Source organism: Erinaceus europaeus, chromosome 1 (genome assembly GCF_950295315.1).
Source record: "Erinaceus europaeus chromosome 1, mEriEur2.1, whole genome shotgun sequence".
NCBI lineage: Eukaryota > Metazoa > Chordata > Mammalia > Eulipotyphla > Erinaceidae > Erinaceus > Erinaceus europaeus.
Window position 1 is genome coordinate 88,304,088 of NC_080162.1, and position 22,778 is coordinate 88,326,865.

At 42.4% G+C, this 22,778-nt stretch overlaps 1 protein-coding gene across 3 annotated transcripts in view; it reads left to right on the top strand.

Annotated features, from left to right (window-relative positions):
- Positions 1–22,778, top strand: part of TOX2 (TOX high mobility group box family member 2) — a 178,099-nt gene that overhangs the window by 94,065 nt on the left and 61,256 nt on the right. For all 3 annotated transcript variants that reach the window (XM_060190362.1, XM_060190369.1, XM_060190355.1), the window contains one exon: positions 11,157–11,402. In XM_060190362.1, coding sequence (XP_060046345.1) covers positions 11,157–11,402 — 246 coding nt within the window. The remainder of the gene's footprint in view (positions 1–11,156; positions 11,403–22,778) is intronic.

Consider the following 22,778-nt stretch of genomic DNA (forward strand, 5'->3'; position numbering starts at 1 on the left):
TCTTATTTTTCAGCCTCTGTACATGAGTGAGATCATCCCACAACTCGTGGTGGTGAGACAATTCAATTCTTTATTGATTAGAGAGCCAAGGCTTTTAAAAGGCAGACCTGGAAGTGGCAAGTCAGAAGCAAAAATGGCTAGGAAAGGGGCGGAGAAAGGCAAAAGGGCCTGGAAAGGTAGGAACTTCCTTAGCAACTGTTGCGAGGGTTTTAACTGGTAGGATTAATAATATCCTGCAGTCAGGGAGGGTCTTGAGGGTAGAAAGAAGATAGTCAAAAGAATGGAATGGGTGGGGATCTTTCAGGCAAAACAATGATTATGTAGATACTAAGTCTGTTAGATGAGAGGATGGATGTCCCCTAAAGTCAAGCCCTGCCAAGCTCAACCACATCCTCACAATTTCCCGACATCTCCCCCTTTCTTTTTATCTAATGGCCATTGTATCAGGAATGCAGGATGCTTTGTGAGGCAGGGAGTCTGATGATATGGGGCAAACCTTTGGGGTTACTCCTGTCCCTCTTTGCTCAACCTCTTAGTAGAGAGAGAGACTGGCAGGATAGATGCATCCCTCAGGTCAAGCCCTGCCAGGCTCTACCATATCCTCACAATTTCCCGACATCTCCCCCTTTCTTTTTATCTAATGGCCATATTTAAATGGGTCAATGTCTGTAAAAGCCTCCATTTCTATCAGAGGAATAGCAGTGTAGGGGTGAACAGAAACCTTTTGGGCAGAAACCTGAATGATACCATGCAGGCATTTTTAAAAGAACTGGAATAAGACAGAGCAATAAGTAAGAGTAGCAAGGGCCAGTGTGAGGCTGAAGAGAGGCCTGGTAGGCGGAGAGGGGATGCCTGATGGGTGGAAGGGGGCGCTGCCTGATAGGCAGAGGAGCGGGGGCCTGATAGGCCGAGGGGCGAGAGGGGTGATCTGGTGTTGCAGGGTCCCAAGACAGCTGGCTGCGAAGTCCATGGACTGCTACAGTTGGTCCTCAAGAAGTCCAGCAGTATAAAGGGAGTGTCCAAGACCTCCACCAGCAAGTCCGATAGAAGTGTCAGTCCAATGCAGGACAGCCACTGGAATTTTACTTTGTAGAGAGTGAGTTGAAATTGCCAAAAGGTGACAGGTGAAGCAGAAGCAGGAAGGGCAGACAGTGATGGGCAAGAGAAAGGCAGTAGGAAAGTTTTGTCCTTGGACTCTGTGAATCAGGTTCTTCAGATTGTGCCAGGTCACATCATGGGTTTCGGGGGGCATTGTAGTCGTGCCATCTTATGGGCAATGTCAGAGGGCGGGGGTCCAAATAGGTTTCTGGGGATTCTGTATGAGCAGTTGGTTCTTCATGTGAAGGCTTAACATAGCTGTAATCATTTACTTGTGAAGAAAAAACTTGTACCAAGTTAGAAGTTTACTATAATTGATAACTGGATGATTAGAATTGGTTTAAATAACTTTATAATTTTTGGAAGGCCTTTGTAGTATAATTTAAGGCTGTTTACACAATTTAAGTGCAATAAAATATGGAAAGGTAAAAACAGAAAAATTGAGAGTGAAGTGGGGAGATAGAGAAGAGAAAGAGCAAGACCTACAACACCACTTCAAGATTTGTGAAGCTTCCTCCCTGCAGGTGGCAGTGGGGGCCTTTAACTCTATTGAGTGCATCACTACCCAGCCCTTGCCATTCTCTTATACAATATTGGCGTGGGTGATGGAAATAGTGAAAATGTCTTTAGAGAACCTTGTAGTGAATATTAATCTGAAATATTGTAAGAAGTCATCAAATAGTGAAAGGAAAGCTCTCATAAAATCTGATAATAATTATTTTTGGTGTTTTTTTTATAAAATAACTTATTAGTGATTTAGTAGTTGTTTACAGAATTATAGGATGTTAGGGTATAGTTCACATTCACATGTGTATAAGCAACTCCCTTCTTCCACCATCAAAGTTCTGGTGCCCCCTCCAACAATTAATTTTTATATGCTTGCTGACATAAATCTAAAATATATTAAATAAAAAATAGAGAGGAAAATAAGAAATGGGTAAAATCATAGCTCCAGTGGAATAAATAGAACTTCTCTTCAATGCCAGTGGATCAAGCAGAAAAAAATTAGTATTAAAAAATAAAACGAAGGGGCCAAGTGGTGGCATACCTGGTTGAGCGCACATGTGACAATGTGCAAGGAACCAGGTTTGAGTCTCCGGTCCCCACCTGTAGGGGGAAAGCTTCACGAGTGGTGAAGCAGGGCTGCAGGTGTCTCTCTGTCTTTCTTCCTTTCTGTCCCTCACTTCCCTCTTGATTTCTGGCTGTCTCTATCCAGTAAATAAATAAAGATAATAAAAGTTTTTTAATTAAATGATAGATCAAAGCTGGAAATATTAAACATTTATGAAACTAGCTTTATACTATGTTACAGAGGCTACTAAACAAAGTGGATGTATATTCAACAACTCCAAAATTGTTTTTTCTACTACTGATTTAAAAAATTCTTATGTTTATCTAACAAGCTTAGTCATTCCTTTTTTGGGCATCTTCTTTTTACTTCTCCCAACTCTTCTATATATTTATATAAAATGTTTTCTACTTTCTTACTCTTTACAGACCTAGGCTGATTTTATTATTCTATTTCTGGCTACTTAAGTGCCAAGTTAATTCATTTTTGTCTTATAATAAATTTATTTAGCTAAAAAACTATAAATTGCCCATTGTTTACCTCTCCTGGGTTTTGCCAGGCAGTATTAGCCTTCTGATTTCAATTATAATTTCTTTTGGATCCAATGACCCAAAAGTTATTTAGATAATTGCTAGTTATTTACATGGCAGCAAGGCTGCTGCCCATCAGGCTTTCTGCCCCTTCTTTTTCTCCTTTATTATATATATTTTTTCTTTCCTTAGCAGTTACATTTAAACACTTAGTGCTAGAATTTGATCTACATCATTTTTTACCTTTTGAAAAATTTGAAAAGTGTATCTGTTGAGTTGTTGAAAGAGTCATGATGAATTTTTATTTGCATACATGATAACTTGCCTGACAACCCAGATGGCCACGCTTTTGAAGTATTCCATGTGTAAAGATAATCTTCTTTAAATGTTGGGACAAATCAAATGGTAAATTGTGTTATTTATGTATTCTCTCCTTATTCTTTTCTCTTTGCTATTTTTTTCTTTTCTCTCTCTTTTTTTAACTTGTTTTATTTTAATGAGACAGATGCAGAGAAAGAAACCAGAGAGCACTGTTCAGTTCTGGCTTATCTCCCCCAGCCTCTCCTTATTCTTTTCTATCTGATGACTTGTCAGTTTTTGAAGAGATGAACAAATCTCTCTATGTTTATGGTTTTGTAAAATATTTGTACTTGTAACTTTTTTTTACATTTTATATTTCTGTAGTTTATCAGTCTACATAGAAGTTAATGCTGTCATTTCCTCTCAGTAGATTATATCATCTGTCAACTTAAATATTCCTTCTGATCTCCTTAGTACTATCTACTCTGAATTGTGTTTAATTTGTTATTAATTTTGTCACTTTTGCTTTTTATTTGCATAACATATCTGTCTAATTTTAACCTTGTGTCACTTTACTTTAGGCATTCCTATTGTAAGTGTCATATACTGGGTTCATTTGTTTTAACCCAACTATTTTTTTTCATAAATAAATTAAAATCACTCATATTTATTGTGATTAAGTTCAGCAAAGTATCAGAGTATATGATCAGAACACACACACATACATGCATGCAAATACACACATGCGAAAACACACTGAAAATTTGTTAGTGTTTCTAGATACCAGCAGTAAACAGCCCAAAAGGAAACTGAGAAAACAATTCTACATATAGTGGCATCTGAAAGAACAAAGTATGGGGACCAGGCGGTGGAGCACCTGGTTGAATGCACACATTACAGTGCACAAGGACAGAGGTTCAAGCTCCTGGTCCCCACCTGTAGGGGGAAAGCCTCACAAGTGGTGAATCAGTGCTACAGGTATCTCTCTCTCTCCCTGTCTACCTCCCCCTCTCCCTCAATTTCTTTCTGTCTCTATCTAATAATAAATAATTAAAGATCTAAAAAAAAAAGAATGTTAAAAAAAGAAAGAACAAAATATGTAGGAATCAATTTAACTAAGGAGGTGAAAGACTTGATCACTAAAAGCTACATAACAGGGAGTTGGGTGGTATCGCAGTGGGTTAAGCACATGTGGTGCGAAGCGCAAGGACCCACATAAGGATCCCGGTTCGAGCCCCTGGCTCCCCACCTGCAGGGGAGTCGCTTCACAAGTGGTGAGGCAGGTCTTTAGGTGTCTATCTTTCTCTCCCCCTCTCTGTCTGCCCCTTCTCTCTCCATTTCTCTCTGTCCTATCCAACAAAGATGACATCAGTAACAACAACAATAATAACTACACCAATAAAACAACAAGGGGAACAAAAAGGAAATAAATAAATATAAAAAGCTACATAACAATGTACAAAGAAATTAAAGCAACCTTAAACAATAAAAAGACATACTTGATACGACAGCAGTATTACTGAGGTAATGTACAGAACTCAATGAAAAGTATTATTAATACATTTATATATTTTTGGATAGAGACGGAGTGAAACTGAGAGGAAAGGGGTAGATAGTGAGCAAGTGAGTGAGAGAGAGAGACATGCTTCACCATTCATGAATCTTCCCCTCTACTGGGGAACTGGGGATTTGAACCTGTGTCCTTGTATAATGTAATGTGTACACTCAGCCAGGTGTGCCATCACCCAGCCCCAAGTCATATATTTTATAAGGATCTACTCTCTAGAATCTGCAAAGAACTCTGATAGCACAAAATCAAAAAGTCAAACACTAATTTTAAAATAAATGAAAGGTGTTCCAAGGGGTGGCACTGGACCTTCAAGCATGAGTTGTTGAGTTCCGTCCCTGGCATCATATATGCCAGAGTTCTGCTGATGCTCTAGTCTCCCCCTCTCTCTCTCTCATAAGTAAATCTTTAAAAAATGAGCAAAAGAAGTGAAAGATAAATATTTCTCCAGAGAAATTATGCTTATGACCAAGAAACACATTAAAAGTAGTCTCACATTTTTAGTCATTACAGAAATATAAATCTAAATGCTATAAATACTCTTCACATCTGCCAGAATGACTGTAACAAAAACAATGGAACTTTTAACTGTTGGTAGCAAGGATGTAAAGAAATTTAAACCAACATGCATTGTTGCTGAGAATATAAAACATATATCTGCTATGGAAAAGCAGTTTTACAGTTTCTCAAAAAGTTAAACATAGAATTCCTGTATGGGGGGGTCGGGCGGTAGAGCAGCAGGTTAAGTGCACATGGCACAAAGTGCAAGAATCCCGGTTTGAGCCTCCGGCTCCTCACCTACGGGGGAGTCACTTCATAAGCGGTGAAGCAGGTCTGCAGATGTTTATCTTTCTCTCCCCCTCTCTGTCTTCCCCTCCTCTCTCCATTTCTCTCTGTCCTATCTGGCAACAACAACATCAGTAGCAACTATAATAACCACAACAATGATAAAAGCAACAAAGGCAACAAAAAGGAAAATAAATAAAATGTTTTTTTTTTAAAAAAATAAAAAAAAAAAGAATTCCTGTATGACTCGGAAATCCAAATCTAAGTACTTACCCTCAAGGAACTGAAAACAGGAACTCTAATAAATGTGTACATTGTTCACAGCAGCAATAGACACAATGATCAAAAGATGGAAGCAGTCCAAGTGTCCCTCAGTGAGTGAATGATTTTTTAAAAAGGAAGCTATACATATAGTGGAATATTATTTGGCAAACAAAATATTGAATCACGTGGATTCAAACTCTGTGCCAAGTCAAAGATGTCAAACATAAAAGATGTCATGTTGTATGATTCCACTGATATAACATTTTGCAGAAGAGGTAAATCTGCAGAGACAAAATGTAGATTTGGTGGTTGTCAGGACTGGAAGACCAAGGGAATAGGGAGAGGTTGCTTAATGGATGTGAGGCTTCCTTTTGTGAAGATGAACTGTTTGGGGATGAGTAGAGGTAGTGGTAGCTGAGCATTATGAATGCATTAAATACATTGTGAAATTGACAGTGGTGAATCTTATTTTATATAATTTCACCTCTGGAATGTGTTTAACAAAACATTTCTTCACTAGATAGAATGTGTAATTTCTCTCTTAAAGGAAGGCATAGCTTTCTGCTGGAATCTACTAGATTTTTAGTTTATGATCATTGCCATTTAAGGTTTTATTTATAGAGCTCTTTATGATTTGTCATCTCTTTCTACATTGTTTTTAATTGCCACCAGGGTTATGAGTAGGTCTCGGTCCCAGCACTACAAATCCACTGCTTCTGTAACTGCTTCCTTGCTGAACATGGGTGTTGGCAGGTTGATCCATACTCCCAGCCTGTCTCTCTCTTTCCCTAGTGGGCTCTGGGGAAGCGGGGCTCCAGGACACATTGATGGGGTTGTCTGCCCAGGGAAGTCTGGTTGGCATCATGTTAGCATCTGGAACCTGGTGGCTGAAAAAAAAGAGTTAACATATAAAGACAAACAAATTGTTGGCTAATCATGAACCTAAAGGTTGGAATACTTCAAATGAAGAGTTGGGGGTCTCCGTTTTGTAGATAGTTAGTAGGCCTATTTTAGTTATATTCCAAAGAGCTCATGACTATACTACTTTTTTTTTCTTTTCTTGAGCCTGACCTCTGATATGCAGGTGGACCTAAGTTATTGTCTGGGGAGATGATGTCATGGCTGGAAAAAGCTTCATCTCTTTTAACTGCCAAATGGAGGAAAGAGTTGTTTCTTTACAGAACTCATATGATTCTATGAAGAAGTGTGAAGTGGGAGGTTGGATAGTGGCATACCTGGTTGAGCGCATGGATGGATGCGCAAGGACCCAGGTTTGAGCCCTGGCTCCCCACCTGCAGGGGGGAAGCTTCATGAGCAATGAAGGTATCTCTCTCTTTCCTCCACTCTCTATCTCAACCTTCCCTCTCGATTTCTCTGTCTCCATCCAATATGTAATGAAATATAAAGAAATAAATAAAACATATTAAAAATTAAAAGAGAGAGAGAATGTATGAGGTAATGGCAGGTCCTGTGGCTGGCACACAGTAGGTGCTCAGTGTAAGTCAGTCACAGGCGGGCTGGTATTCATGTACCTAGGATTTGACTGTATTCGAAAGAGGCATAGCCGTGCTTGCATATTCAATTGTTTTTTTTTCTTTCAAGTGTGCTAATTGCCTCTTTAAATGAATTGTCATAATTGTGTTATTCCAATATTTTGATATGACATATGCTCATTTTTGCAAAAGGCTTCTGGTCTGTTGGGCCTGTTCCAGTGTTGAGGTTTTCATTTTTAAATAAAACGGACTTATGTGGTTATTTAGCATTCGCTGGGCCAAGACTACTGTTCTGGGTGCTAGGGGACAGGCAGGAAAGCAGCAGTCAGCAGACATGAGCAATAGGTGACCAAGCGGTTTACTTGTGTGGGAAAGGGGCAGGTGAATAAACACCCAGATGAGGAGGCCTAAACCTAACAAACACCCAGTGTGCTCCCACACTTCAAGTACTTATTCATCACACTCCAGTTGAACACCTACTATGCTGGCCCTGGTGACTGCAACCTTACTCCCTGTTCTAATAGAGCCTGGGGTCTGAACAGAAGGGCCATAAACAAAAGGTAAGTACAAAGTTAAAAAAAATAATCACAAGCTGTAATGATCTGGGGAGCACACAGAAGGGATTGTGGCAGGGAGGTGAGAGAGGGAATTCTGCCATCGGCTGGGAAAGGGGCCTTGGGAAGGCTCCCTGGGAATCCACTCTTTGAGATGATCTGATGTGAGTCCTCCCCTAGGAGGCATGTAAGCTCATCTTGATGGTCTGGCTGAAGGCAGGCACCATCCCTGGTGCATGGACCTGTCACGTAATGAGTTAATAGATTCTTAATGGGGAAAACAAGTGAAGATATGGGATGCATGAACAGCTGTTTGCTTGTTCTGTTTCCGTGATTCTTTAACCTGTTGAGCTCTTTAACATCTGAAACTGCAGGCCAAGAACAAGCACTGACAGCAGGAACAGATAGCGCAGAGAAAACTGGCTGTGTTGCCAGGCAGTGTCCTCAGCATAGGCCACCATAGGGCCTCATTCATCCATCTGTCCATCCATCCATCCATCCAATCATTTTTGGAGCTGATGGCCAGCTTCTGGAAAACAAGACCAACAAAGGCTATCCTGGCAGCTCTCATGATAATTGTGAAATAAATACAAGTTGTAGGGAGGTTGTGGGGATATAGTGGAGCCTGGCAGGGCTTGACCTGAGAAGTGAGTCCATCCTGGTAAGTCTCTCTCTCTATGGAGGGGTTGAGAAAGGGGGACACATGAACCTCAAAAGGTTGGCCGCCATATAAGACTCCCCTGCCTCACAAAACATCCTGTATTTTCCTGCCTCCAGGAGCCAAGCCGACATTCCTTAAAACATTAAGCCTGCTCCACCCTGCATTCCCTGATACTATGGCCTGTCCTTTTATTATCTATATATCAATCTTCTGCTTTGTCTTACAAATGACTATAGGTCTCCTTCCCAATTCCCCACAGGATATTGCTAATCCTGCCAGTTGGACCCCTAGCAACAGTTGCTGGGGAGGTCCATACCATTCCTGGCGCCCTTTGCCTTTCTCCATCCCTTTTCTAACCATGTATGGTATTGTCAAGCCACTTCCATTTCTGTCTTGTCTCTTCCGTGTCCCGACCTGGAGGAGGGCGGGCATGTAGAGCGGGAGGCTGACGCCGGCCATTGGGGTTTGCGCCACGTGGCTTAACCAGATGTGCTACCCCCAACTCTGGGGCGTTCGGCTGAATAAAGATTTGAATTGCCTTGCTGCCACGAGCTTAGTTCCTGAGTCATCTCTCTTTTGCGCAACACTAGCCTGACAACAAATTAGTTAGTAACAAGTTCAGTCAGTACATCCAAGGAGAAACGCAGGCAGCTTGGAGGTGTGCAGTGGGGTCTGACCTCCAAAGAGTAGTACTGAGGGATGAGTAGGAATGAACAAACAGAACAAGGAAGAATTTGTAGGAGGCACAGTATTCCAGCAGAGGGAATAGAGTGTGTGAGGACTCCGAGGCAGGAAGGGTCATTGTGGCAGGAAGGGCGAAGGCATCAGGCCCAAAGAAGACACACAGTTTGGAGCTGTGAGCTTTGTGCTGAGGACAGTGAAGAGCCATCCAAGCACTGGAGGCACAGCAATGATCTTTCTAGAGCTCTCTCTGGCTCCATGAAGGGAACAGGTTGTTGGAGTCAAGAGTAAGCTACAGGAGATCATAGGGGACCTCTTACAGTGATCCAGGCCATGTTTGGTGGTTCAGACCAAACAGTGTCTGTAGGAAAGCAGAGAAACAGACAACTTTCAAAGATCATTTCAAGAGTTTCATTGGATTTCGGAGATAACCAAGCTCCAGAGTTGTGGTTTTAACTGGTCAGAGGGCCCAATGATGGAGACACATCACAGGTATGGGTGTAGGGTATCACAGTTGCAGCAGCTTCACACATATTAGAACTGCTTGGGAAAACTTCAAATGGGATACCAAGTGAGCATTTAGATGCTTTGAGCTGGAGTGCAACTGAATGACTATGACTGGAGGTAGAAATGTGGCACCTAGGTGGGAATTAAATTGGAAGTAGGTGGGGCCCTGGAGGCGTGGGGCTGGAAGGGAGGATGGAGTCTGAGAACCCCTGTCTTGAAAAGCTAGCTCTGGAGTAAGAGTGGGCAGTGGAGAAGGAGATGCAAGAAGTGGGGCAGATAGGTGACTGGATAAGGGAAATAAGATATATGGAGTAATGCTTGACCATATAACGATGATATTCAGGGCAAAGTGGATGGAACTAGAGGTGATTATGTTAAGTGAAATAAGAGGTGAAAGACAACTAAAAGGTTCAACCAGATGTGGAACAGAGATAACTTAAGCAAATGAACTTGGCAGGGGGAGTATATCTATAGTAACCACACTGATGGTGAAAACTGTAGTTATCAGAGACAGTGGAGCAGATCACAGGACTGGTGGTGTGGTCAATTGTATAGATAAGCATGTAGAGGTGTGAAACTACACCCCTGAAATCTTATAAGTAACCATAGTAAAAATTTTAAGGGAGCTTTCAAAATCAAGGGAGGAGTTGTGTTCAGTAAAGTTTGAAAAATGTATGTAATTTCAAACAAAAATAAGGGGCTGGGGAGGCTGTGCACCAAATTTGTATGTCTGAGATCCCAGGGGTTCCTGGTTTAATCCATGACACCACTGTATGACAGAGCTGAACAGTGTTCTACTCTTTCTCTTATGAAAATAAATTTAAAAAACTTTATTAAAAAAAGGGGGGCAGGCAGTGGTGCACAAAGTTAAGTGCACATACTACTAAAAAAAAAAAAAGCAAAAGTAACACCATTTTGGGAAACTAGGGATGTCCTGAACGTGTGTATATGAGAACATCATACCTATTGGTAAAATATTGATATCTAAAATAGGAAAAAAGAGTCACTCTCACCTTTTAACATTGTACTAGAATTTCCTGATGAGTAGAGTTAGTTGGGAAAAACAAAGATCAGAAAGGGACATATATAGTATAGCTCCTAGTGTGTGCTTCTAGGGAAATGTTTGTATTATAGATCAGGATGAGAAAGATCTTGTTGGGCTGGGTGTTGGGAACACACAAGATAGTCATGCAGTGCCCAAGAAACCATCTGACATAAAGTCAATATTCTGCAGACATAAAGTCAATATTCTGCTGTATTTCTGGCTCTTTCACTAACCTTGGATGGGTCACTGTTCTCTTGGGTTGGATTTCTCCCGCTTGTAAAATGGGTGACTATGGAAAGATGGATTCTTGGTGGGCTGTAGTGACTAGATGTGGTGAGAACACAGAGCACAGAGCACAGGTGAGTAGGAGCTGGCCCCTCTCTTTAGGTGGTCAGGGTTACAAATACCCAGTAGGAGGGAGTCCTCACTGGGGGATGGGGAAGACCAGATCATGGTGCCATAGTGACTGCTCTGCAGAATGATCATTCCATCTCTCTTATGCTGAGCGGCTAGAGTTGTTGTTGCCGTTGCTGGTGCTATGAAGTGTGTTCTGCAACTGTAAGACAGTAATCTCTGACACTATGCCCTTTTGATATTTTAGACCTACAACAGTCAGAACGAGAGCAATGAAGACTATGAGATCCCCCCAATAACACCTCCCAACCTCCCTGAGCCATCTCTCCTGCACCTGGGGGAACACGAAGCCAGCTACCACTCGCTGTGTCACAGCCTTGCCCCCAACGGACTGCTCCCAGCCTACTCCTACCAGGCCATGGACCTCCCAGCGATCATGGTGTCCAACATGCTAGCCCAGGACAGCCACCTTCTGTCAGGACAGCTGCCTACGGTGAGTCCGGTGCCTGCCATGGTTCCCACCAGTGATAACTGGGTGAAGATTGAGAGGAGAACAGACTGCCACTGTCTTTATGAGGACTCTCAGCTGGTGGCATGATCTGGGCTTGGGTTGCTTGCATAAAAATCTGCAGAATGTGAAGCACGGGGGATAATGCATGTCTTCACATTATCTACATCTGGAGCTATTTGTGGAGTCTTGCTATTACTTGTTTCAGTGTAATTTTTAATCTTTTTATCTCATTTTTCTTTTTAATGACTTTATTGAGACTTAATTCATGTCACTTAATTAGTTGATCTAAAGAATGAAATTTAGTAGAATTTGGAATATTAATGGAGTTATATTACCCATCAACACAAACTATTTAGAATAATTGTATCACCACCCCCCAAAGGAACCTTATACCCATTTGCCTTCATCCTTGACCTATTCACACCAACAGCCCCCAAACTTAGGCAAACACTAAACCTTCTCCCCCTCTCCCTCCCTCCCTCCTCTCCTCTCCTTATGTACTTTGGACATTTCCTGTAAGTGGAATCATTATTTTTTAAAGTACATACTATGCTTAAGCTGCCATAGAGGAGCATGGTTACTGAATTAAAGTTTGCAGAATAGAGATTCTTAAGCTTAGGAAGGGATCTTCTAGGCTGGGGAAGCAGCATGTACAAAAGATGGAGGTAGTTTTGTGATAACCTGGTTATAACGCTAGGTGATTATGTTAAACAAAATAAGCCAGAAAGTGAACAAAGAGTACTGGACATTTTCTCTCATAAGTAGAATATAAATAACCTAAGCTAATGCATTATCATATCACAGCAAAAACAGCTCTTAGATTCTGTAGAAAATATGGTTACGAGCAGTGGATGCAGGGAGTGGAAGGGGTGAAACCACCTAGCAGGGGAGCCAACCTGGTGATGGGAATGGCATAGAACTTTGATGATGGGTATAATGAGGCTTAGCCACTAATAGAGGTTTGGAACTGTACTCCAGAGACATATATGGCATTGTAAACTGGTAGTAAATCAATAGTTTTAATTTGTAAAAATCTGGAGTCAGGAAAGGCTCATGTCATGTTTAGGAGTGAAATGTGGCTCTATCTTTTCATCAGGCTGGAGAGAGGGGGCTTAAGAGCTCAAGGAGAGAGAGAGAGAGAAAGAGAAGAAATGAAACCTTCTCAGCAGAGCCTGGATCATAAGGGTCCTGAATTCCATGCTTGAGAAATGAATGAATTTTTAGCATGAATGGATGATTTGAACAATCAAGAACTATTGAAAATCAGTAGAACATTATTTTTTTTTCTCTGCATAACAGATAAAAGCTCCTTAAGGGAATGCTAGTACTTCTGCTGAATAACTGATTTGTGTTTATTTTTTGCTTTTCCCTTTATGGTTGCATTCTAGTCAGAACTCTTACATTTATTCCTAAGTGATAGGAGCCAAAATCAGACTAGCTTGAGAGAAAGATACATATACACATACACATACACATATACATTCCATCCAGAACTTGAAGACCTCATTCCAGCCTTATCATTGGCATCATGGTGGCTAGCAGGCCACATCTTCCCAGGCCCCTTCAGAGGCCTGTATCTTCCAGGGAAGGCCATGACTGAGCATGACTGGACCAACTACTGTGTTCAGGAAGAATCATCCCTCCATTTTGCCAGCTTGGGTCACAGACACCTATGTGGCTGGCAAGAAGGACCCACTTAGTTGATCTCCTGACAGACTCACATGGTGTTGTTGGTTTCTCTCTGCAGAGGCTCCTCAGAGGGCACAGACAACTTTGTGGTGAAGTTCTAGCAGATGTCTGGCACCTGTGGGCGTGCAGTTTACAGGCTGAAAATCTTGACCCTGTTTTGCTTATTTCCCCCTCCTATTACTATTGCATTTCCTTCCTAAAAAATAACCCATATACTGTATTTTTGTAAGCCACATCACTTTTTTTTAAGCTAGGTATGAAACAAGGGAGACATGAAGGGGGAGGGAGGAGATAAACTCAAAACTCCAGGTTTTATAATGCCAGACTCTGACTGGAAAGCTCCATGTCTCAAGGAATCCTTTGCTTTAGGTCACCAATAATGCAAGTCCTCAACCTTTTCTTCTCATGCTAGAAGGTGTGACAGTTCCACAGCCATATGGTTACCATTTCCCTTTGCTTATGACTGAGCTGCTTATCCTCATAATTTAATTTCAGAGCAAAATTCCACACTGCCCCTGTTTGTAATTTATGGTAACTCCAGCAAGGGCAGGCCCTCAAAGGTGTTGGAGGCCTTTGTCCTATGGAGAGTTTATGTATGGCTGCTGCTGTGGGCCACAGTGTCACAGCCTGTGGCTTTAGCAGGCAGTGGAGGCTGTATGGGGTAGTGTTTAGTATGTAGACTCAAGAATACTAGAGATTCACATTAGATGCTGGTTCTGCTTCTCAGCTTCATTTCCCTTGCTTTGGAATTATCATAGTCCCGACATCAAGATTGTGGTGAAGTGTATCTGAAATCAAGTCTAAGTAAATGTCTGGCAGAAAGTAAACAGTCAGGCATTATTTGCTGCTGTTATTGTCAGTGTGAAATGAATTCCCACTGTAACCAAATGGGAGTGCTTTCCTGTAATTCTCATCTACCTGACAGGACAGATTTCTCAGGTATCTCAGTAAGGCTACCTGGTGATAACAGTTCCAACAATTACAAAGGATGTTATCTGTTTATTAAAGACGACCCTTCCCACCACTCCTAGGAAATGCTTTCCTTGGGCTCAGTCCAAATAAGCACTTTGTAGTCAGTTGCAAGATTTCTTTAAAACTAGCTCACATTTAAGATGCGGCACAAATTTAGATCGCTTTTATTCTTTAGTCAAGAGTTTGTAAGGGTTTATCATGTTTTATGTTCATTCTTTGTGTAGTGAAATATATGCCAAACTTACCTTTTCTTCTGCAACCAGAGTTTTGTGCCTGCATAATTCCATTGCTCCTGGAGAACTTTTTTTGTTTATTGCCACCAAGGTTACTGCTGGGACTCCATGCCTACACTAAAATAATCCACCGTCCCTGGTGGCCATTTTTTTCCTTTCTCTTAGATGATAAGACAGAAATTGAAAGGGAAGAAGGAGGTAGTGAGGGTGAGAGAGAGGCACATCTGCAGCACCGCTTTACTTCTTATGAAGCTTCCCCCCCACCAAAGGTGAGGATTGGGCACTTGAACCCAGGTCTTTGTACATGGTAGCATGTACATTCAAACAGGTATATCATCACCCAGTTACCCCCCTACCCCCTTTTTTTCCATTCACATTACCATAACCCCCCCTTTTTTTTTAAAGATAAAGGGTGAGAGACAGTGAGAAAGAGGAGAGACATCATCACATCACTCTGCCACCACTTGTGAAGCTTCCCCTGTGCAGGTGCTCCCATATCATGGTCAGGGGCTTGAACTTGGCTCTTTGCACATGGTGAAGTGTTGGCTATGCCAGATGAACTGTCTTCTGCACTCCCACCCCCCCCCAAACATTTTACCTGGAGGAAGGCCACTAGATCACCTGAGATGCTAGCTTAAAATGTGCCCATATGTTGGAATTGTCTAGTGAAGTGATGTCATTAGAGAAAGATGTCTTACTTTTGTCTAAACTGCAAGATGAAGGTGTGTGCATGTACTAATGCTATGAGGGTAATGCTGGACATTATGTGCTAGGTCTCATGAAAGCAACATGGAAAGGGCTTTGCAAACTTTTTCTCACGTAGTGCTCTAAGCACTGTGTGATGCAGTTATTCCTGTAATGAGTAAATTGAGGTTCAGAGCAAGTGGGCACTATATTATGCTTCTGTGACTTCACTGACAAATTTTCTGTTGTTGGGGATGGTGTAGAATCATACCCCTATTATCTTATAATAGTATAAATCAATATTAAATAACTAATAATAAAAAAGTGATTTAGTAAAGAAGTAATAGTAGTTGTTGTTGGTTTGGGTGGTGGAACACCTGCTATAATGCACCAAGACCCTGGTTCAAGCCCCTTCTCCCCCTGCAGAGGGGAATGTCATGCATGAATGGTGGAATAGTCCTGTTGCTTTCCATTGGTATTCAGTGATGTCTCTCCTCTCTGTCTCTTTCTATACAATATCCCAACAACCCTCCACCCCGTTAATCTTTCACCTTCTATCAAAGGAAGAAATGGTTGCTGGAGTTGTCATGCAGACACTGAGCCCCAGCAAAAAACCTAATGACAAAAAAAGTTAATAAATTAAAAACCAAACAAAAAACAGAGGTTTACTCTCTCACTCTAGAGGCTAGTCTGAACTATCACTGGGCTAAGATCAAAGTGATAGAAGGAGTGAGCTTCCTCTGGAGGCTGTGAGGAGAAGCCAACCTTACTTCCCCTGGCAGCCAGCTGCTTTGGTTTATGGCCACGTCACTGAAATCTGTGCCTGTTTTCACATTATCTATCTTCTGTCAGTGTAGTATCTCTCTCTCTCTCTCTCTCTCTCTCTCTCTTTCTCTCTCCCTCCCTACATCTCCCCCCCCCTACCTCATAAAAAGGTGTTTGTGAGGGTGTTTATGACATTTAAGGCTAATCCAAAATAGGCTCCACGTTGAAAGAGCCTTAACTAATCACACATGCAATGATTCTTCTCTGAATACAATCATATTTCAGGTTCTGTGGATTAGGATTTGGTATCTTTAGGGAGCTGTTTGTCAGCCTGCTTCCATGATCAGCTGTGTAGCAGCTGGTGTTGAGAGTGTGCTGGGTATCAGGTGCTGTTCTGGGCCCTGGATCTGTGAGATGCCTTTGAGGAACACCAGGAGCAGATGCAGAGACAGGTAGAGAACCTGCTAGCCAGTGCTCTGAGAGGACTAGTGCATGGTTCTTTGTGTGCGCAGAGGAGGCAGCTGGCTCAGATGAGGGGTTGTCACTCTTCTAAGAAGTCATGACTTGGTACATAGATTCTGTAGGTACTTTATGAATGAATAATTGTCACATGGCTATTACACAGCAGAACCAAAATTCAGGTGTTATTCTGTCCTCTCTCACAGACCTCTCAGTTCTGTCACATGCCTGGCTGTAGAACTATGGGCAACCCAGAAGATGCCTGCTGAGCAGGCTGGCCCAGGTGCTGTCTGCAGTCTGCAGCAGACTCAGATGCATTAGATGCTGCTTTTGGAGCTGGGGTGAGGGCACGGCTTTTGGCAGGCCTCCTGCCACACTACCATTGGCTCTGGTCCCAGATTGGCTCTGATCTGGTCGCTGATTCTCTCTGGCCCCGTGCCCCAGCTGGCAGAGCCTCTGGTTTCTGTAGAAGTCTCCCTTCTGTTTTATAGGTATGACCGCTAGCAAGAATCATATGCAGTATTGGAATCAGGCCCCTTTTATAAAATTAAACATGCTTAAGGCTTCTCCCTCAACTCCAGCAACTTAACTGATTAAACATTCATTTCCAAGACAAAAAGAGTCAATTTAGTATGAAAGATATATTTTGCTGCTTTAATTTAAAGCGCTGCACCTCCATCTGACCCCTATTTTCATAACTCAATAATTTTATCCTGTGTTGATTGTCTCATTTTGAAGGAGATATTGTATGTATAAATCAGTTTCTAAAATACCCAAAGAAACTAGAAGAGTGGAATTTATTAAGCAGCCTCTGTTAAGTTAGAAATAATTTATTTTGGAGCTGTCCTTGGGCAAAGTTTGAGCTTATAGTTCTGATGTTCCCAGGAGAGGAATTATCCTGGGAAAGAACAAAGCTTGATACTACCCAACAAGCTCTCTGGAAACTTAGACCTCCTGCCAGACCATAGAAATTCCTGGGAGATCCTTGGACTCCCTGGAAAATAAATTCTGGAAAAGCTCTCCCCACACAGGGCAGAGGTGTCTAGTGATGTGGGAAATACGGGGTTTCCCTGAGCTGAACCCAGTGGGTAACTGGGGCTCTGTGTTCTTGTGGCAGGTCTCAGTTAGCACAGGGTGGGTACACAGCTGTTGTTCCAAGATTTTGCTCCTGCCTTGACCCTTAATGCTTCCCATGGGACCTTGGACAGGTCACTTCTCTCCCAACCTCTGTTTTCTTATCTGCAGAATGGGGATTAAGATCACAGTCCTGGCAAACTCACACATAGGAAAACGGGAATTATGGCTCTGCCTGAGGTGGCACACTGTCTAATCCATGGTACCAAGGTTGGAAGGAGTCTCCCCCACCACCTCTGCATCTGCCATTGACCTGGAGGACTCAGCCTAGATTAAAATCCAGAATGCTGGGCTGATAGTTGCAGTTCCTTTTTGCTCTAGTTAACTGTCCCAAGGTTGTTGTTGTGCGGGCCGCGGAGAAGAGAGAGAGGAGGTCCAGAGCGAAGAGTGAACACAAATCTTTATTTGCGCTGGCACCTCAGAGTTGGGTGCTAGAGAAGCAGGTTGGGCCACGTGGAGGTAGCGAAAATGGCCGCCTCACGCAGTAACCTTTCCTGTGTCTGAACACCGAAGTGAAATGCTGGCAAGAGAGCGAGGTGCGGAAGAAGAAGGGCTTTTATAGGAGCAGCTTTCGCGAGAATGGGAAGGGGGAGGAGTAACCATAGCACCCCAGGATAGGATAATAACTCTTGTGAGAATGGGAAGGGGGAGGAGTAACCAAAGCACTCCAAATATCGCGGGGAAATAGACAATGCCCTGAGGGCACAACATGGCGGAACAGGCACTCCGAGAATGTCCCAACTCTTGCGGGAACTAGCAGTAGCCTGAGGGGACAACATGGCAGATGTGACTGCATCTGCACAGTTTCCCAGCATCTCCCCCTTTCCTTTTGTCTAATGCCCAGAGCAACAGTGTGTAAAGTCTATGAACTACTCAGGGTCAGTCTATGAAAAACCAGCAACGTGAAGGGAAGGAAGCTGCTGTAAAATTGTCTAAAGTGTCCAAAGGGTATACCAGCAAGTCCGATAGAAGTCTCAGTCCAAGGTAGGCGACTAGGGGAAGAAATGGCAGGGGATGAAATGCTGCATGAGGAAGGTCAGCCTCTGGAATTCTGCTTTTCTGTAGAGAGTGAGCTGGAACCACCAAAACATGACAGGTCAAAGCAGAAGCAGGAAAGGCAGACAAGCAGTAAAAAAGTTTTGTCCTTGGAGTCTGTGAATCAGGTTCTTCAGATCGCGTCAGGAGACATCTAGGGTTTCGGGGGAGGGGGGTGTGCCACTGTAGTCGTGCCATCTAGTGGGTGATGTCAGGGTTGCAGGGGTCCAGATGGTTTTTTCCGGGATTTCTGTGGAAGAAACAAAAACAATCTGCTTCTCGTGGTTGGTAGGGCATCTGATTTGAATGCTTTATAGAAAAAGAGGTTTGGTGCCTTAGCCAACTGAGTATTGGGGGATGTATCTTTCCTATTCATTTATTATTATTATTTTATATTATTTGTCATGGTAGTCAGTCGTTATCTGGAAGGTCCTGGGTGATTCATGGGGAAAAAGAACTTATCTTTTAACAAGGACTCTAAGGTGTAGGGAAGCAGGATCTTTTTTTTTTTTTGGTATTTTGCCTTTTGTTGCCCTAGTTGTTTTATTGTTGTAATTATTATTATTGTTGTCATGATATTGTGGTTGTTGGATAGAACAGAGAGAAATGGAGAGAGGAGGGGGAAGACAGAGAAGAGGAGAGAAAGAGACACCTGCAGACCTGCTTCACCGCCTGTGAAGCGATTCCCCTGCAGGTGAGGAGCCAGGGGCTCAAACTGGGATCCTTAAGCCAGTTCTTGCACTTAGTGCCACCTGCACTAAACCCGCTGCGCCACCGCCCGATTCCCAGGAATTATCTTTTAACATAAAATCTATGGCCATGCCAATAGCAACCTTGAGGACACATGTGGCTCCCCACATGTCCCCCTGTCTTATATCATGTTTTGATGTTTGGCGGACTTTGTTTTGTGGCAGGATGGACTGTGCCTGTCTTAGGTTGGGGATCAGCCTTCCGTCTTACCCGTCATTGGAACACCTGGTCATTTTTGCCCAGTAGTACCAGGTGCCCTGTCTTAGGTTGACTGGATAGCGCTAGTTTCCCCTTACCCGTCATTGGCTAGCCAGCCCTCTTCATGGTGGACGTTCTGATGGAGGGGGGCAAATCCTTCGCAGCAACTCCATATTCTGCCATGTCCAGCCTATGATAGTGAGCTTGTATAGGTTGCATCTTTATGGCATCAATCTGTTGTTGCAAAAAGGCCATGAGCTTATTAAAAATTATAGGACCATGGTCTGGGAGGTGTCGCAGTGGATAAGGCATTAGACTCTCAAGCGTGAGGTCCCAAGTTCGATCCCTGGCAGCATGTGTACCAGAAAGATATCTGGTTTTTTCTCTCTCCTCCTCTCTTTCTCAATAAATTAAATTTTTTTTTAAAAAAAGAATTATAGGACCTATTGTGAGCAGGAGAAGTAAAACAACCTAGGGTCCCAGAACTAAGGGTAGACAGGTAAGGAAGGGGGAATGTATCCATTGTATGAAGAGGTGGGATCATATCTCAAGTCTAAGGGAAGCAGTCAGTGTATGTGATGTCTAGGGGAACAGCCATTTGTCTTTGGGGGTAGTAAAGGATGTCTGTGGCATGGGTGATGTTATAAAGGGAAACATCTTTAAATTGTTGGCTGACAAAGGCATGGCTTATGGTGGCAAGACAAGATACCCCAGTTAAGTTTACAAGAATATGTGAATGTTGTTAATTTACATAGGTTGTGTATGGAGGAACTTTTTATAGTTTAATACCTTACCATATGAACAGATGATTCTTCATATGAAGGCTTGATAGCTGTAATCACTTGTGAAAAAAAATAAAACTTGTAACAAGTTAGAGGTTTACTATAATTGATACCTCGATGATAATAATTGGTTTGAATATTTTGATTTTTTTTAACCATTTTTACTTTGGACTATAAACAGACTCAGGTTACTTAGAGAGTTAACGCATGTTAGTGACAATGGTTTTAACATTTAGAGTACTCTGAGCAGATGGGTCATACAAAAATTTTTTGTCATTCAACACACTTACTCACAAAACACAACTGGCCAGTCATAACAAGACATTCAGGGGAGGGGTAGGAGAGAGGGGGCTCTGTGAGCCAAATTTTGTAGGTTCTGCCATGTCATATTATGGATCCTGGGATGTAACCTGCGGTTAGTCCTCTTGTATTTCTTGTTCTTCAGGGATAACATGGTCAATAGAAGGTCAGGCCCTTTCCAAATTTTATCAAGTGGGTCTTTCCATTTGACCATAATAGATGGGAGAGTAGATGGTGTTTGCCAGTGAAGAATAATAGGAGGTAAGTCCGAGTTATTGTAAATATTAAAGAGATTTAACATAGTTAAGGCTTTTGCTAGCTGGATATTGGGGGGGTACATTCCTCCTTTATCTTTATTTAATTGAGCGTTAAGGGTTTGATGGGCCCTCTCGACAATGCCTTGTCCCTGTGGATTATAGGGAATGTCTGTGGTACGAGTAATGTTCCAAAGGGAACAAAAATCTTTAAATTGTTTGCTGGTAAACACAGGTCCATTGTCAGTTTTCAGTTGAAGAGGTAAGCCCATCACAGCAAAACAGGAGAGCATATGGCTTATAAGCTTTTTGGAGCTTTCTCCTGTCTGAGCTGTTGCCCACATAAATTTAGAAAAGGTATCAATTGAGACAAACACATATTTTTGTTTGCCAAAGTTTGGTATGTGGGTGACATCAATTTGCCAAATAGCATTAGCTTTTAAGCCTCGGGGGTTAACACCAAGAGTCTGAATAGCAGGTGTTTTTATGAGACTTGCACAGGAAGAGCATGTAGCTAGGATATGTTTTAACTGTGGTAAAGGAACATCAGGAAATCGAACTCGAAGGCCTTTAAGATTAACATGGGTTAGAGAATGGAAATCAGCAGGATCAGAGACAGAGACTAGGAGAGCTCCTGTGGAGGCAAGGCGGTCAGCTGCAGCATTCCCTTCGGACAGGGAACCAGGAAGAGGGCTGTGGGAATGAAGGTGCTGAATATATAGTGGTTGGGTTCGAGAAGAGAGCATAGAGGCGATTTGAATCAAGAGAGGGGAAAGTGGGTTGTCATCAGTTTTCACATAGGAATGAGCAAGCCATGGAAGTAAGTTAACAGTATACACACTGTCAGAAAAAAGGTTGAAGGATTCTGGTACAGCTTTTAATGCAAGGAAAACAGCATAAAGTTCTTTGTACTGAGGGGAATTCTCAGGAAGCTCAGTAAAGAGAGGTTTAGGGGGTTGTTTGTCCTGGTAATATATGAGGGCAGCAGCTCCGTTTTTTCCACCATCAGTGAAGACTATAGGAGCAGAAGGAATGGGATCTCGAGAGAAAAGTTTAGGTGCTAGTAGAGGCAAAAGAGGTAAAGAAGCTATCAACTTATTAGAAGGAAAATGGTTATCTATTCGTCCTGGAAACCCCACGAAGCTTATGGCAAAGCGGGAATGATGGCATATGAGCCATTCTGTATCTGTGAGAGAAAAGGGCAGAATAATTAAATCCGGTTCTTTCCCTAAGACCTGCACAGACCTATTTCTTCTTTGGCGAACCATGAATGCTAATGCGTCTGTCTCAGTGAGGAGTCTTGGAGCTCCGCCTACTGGTGTGTGAAGCCACTCAAGAACCCCATGGTTCTGCCACAATGCCCCTACTACTGTGGGGGTGGAGTTAAAGATTAAAAGGTTTACCGGAGAGGAGGGGAAGAATCGAACAAGGTCCTGGAGGGCCTGGTTAACCCTTTCCAGTGCCGAGGAGGCCTCGGGAGTTAACTTATGTTTTGAGGAGGGCTGTTTGTTTCCTTTTAACAGGTCAAACAGTGGTTGGAGGCAGCTTGTAGGCAGATAAAGATACTGCCTAAGCCAATTTAAATTTCCAAGAAAACTTTGTAAAGAAGCAGAGTGAGGTTAGAAGGAAAAGTAACACTAAGTTTTAAGGGACGAATTTGCGTTAGAGAAATCTCAGGACCTAAAAAAGATATTGGAGGAATTAGCTGTATCTTCTCAGGAGCCACATTAAGGCCGCTTTTCTTTAATGCAGCAATGAGAAAATCACGTAGGGCACAGAGATCTGTATCTTACTTTCCCCATATTTATACGTCATCCATGTAATGAAAAACATTAAGGCCCTTATGGATATATGGAAAAAGGGCAGATTTAACAGCCTCTTGACAAATTGTAGGACTATTGGCCATGCCCTGGGGCAGCACTACCCATTCAAATCTATCGGCAGGGCTGGCGTTATTAATAGAAGGAATAGAGAAGGCAAAATGTTTACAATCTTGCAGATGCAAGGGAATAGAGAAAAAACAATCTTGTATATCAATAGCTATGATTGGAATTCCCATGGGAATTGCAGAAGCAAGAGGCAAACCCCTTTTGAGGGAGCCCC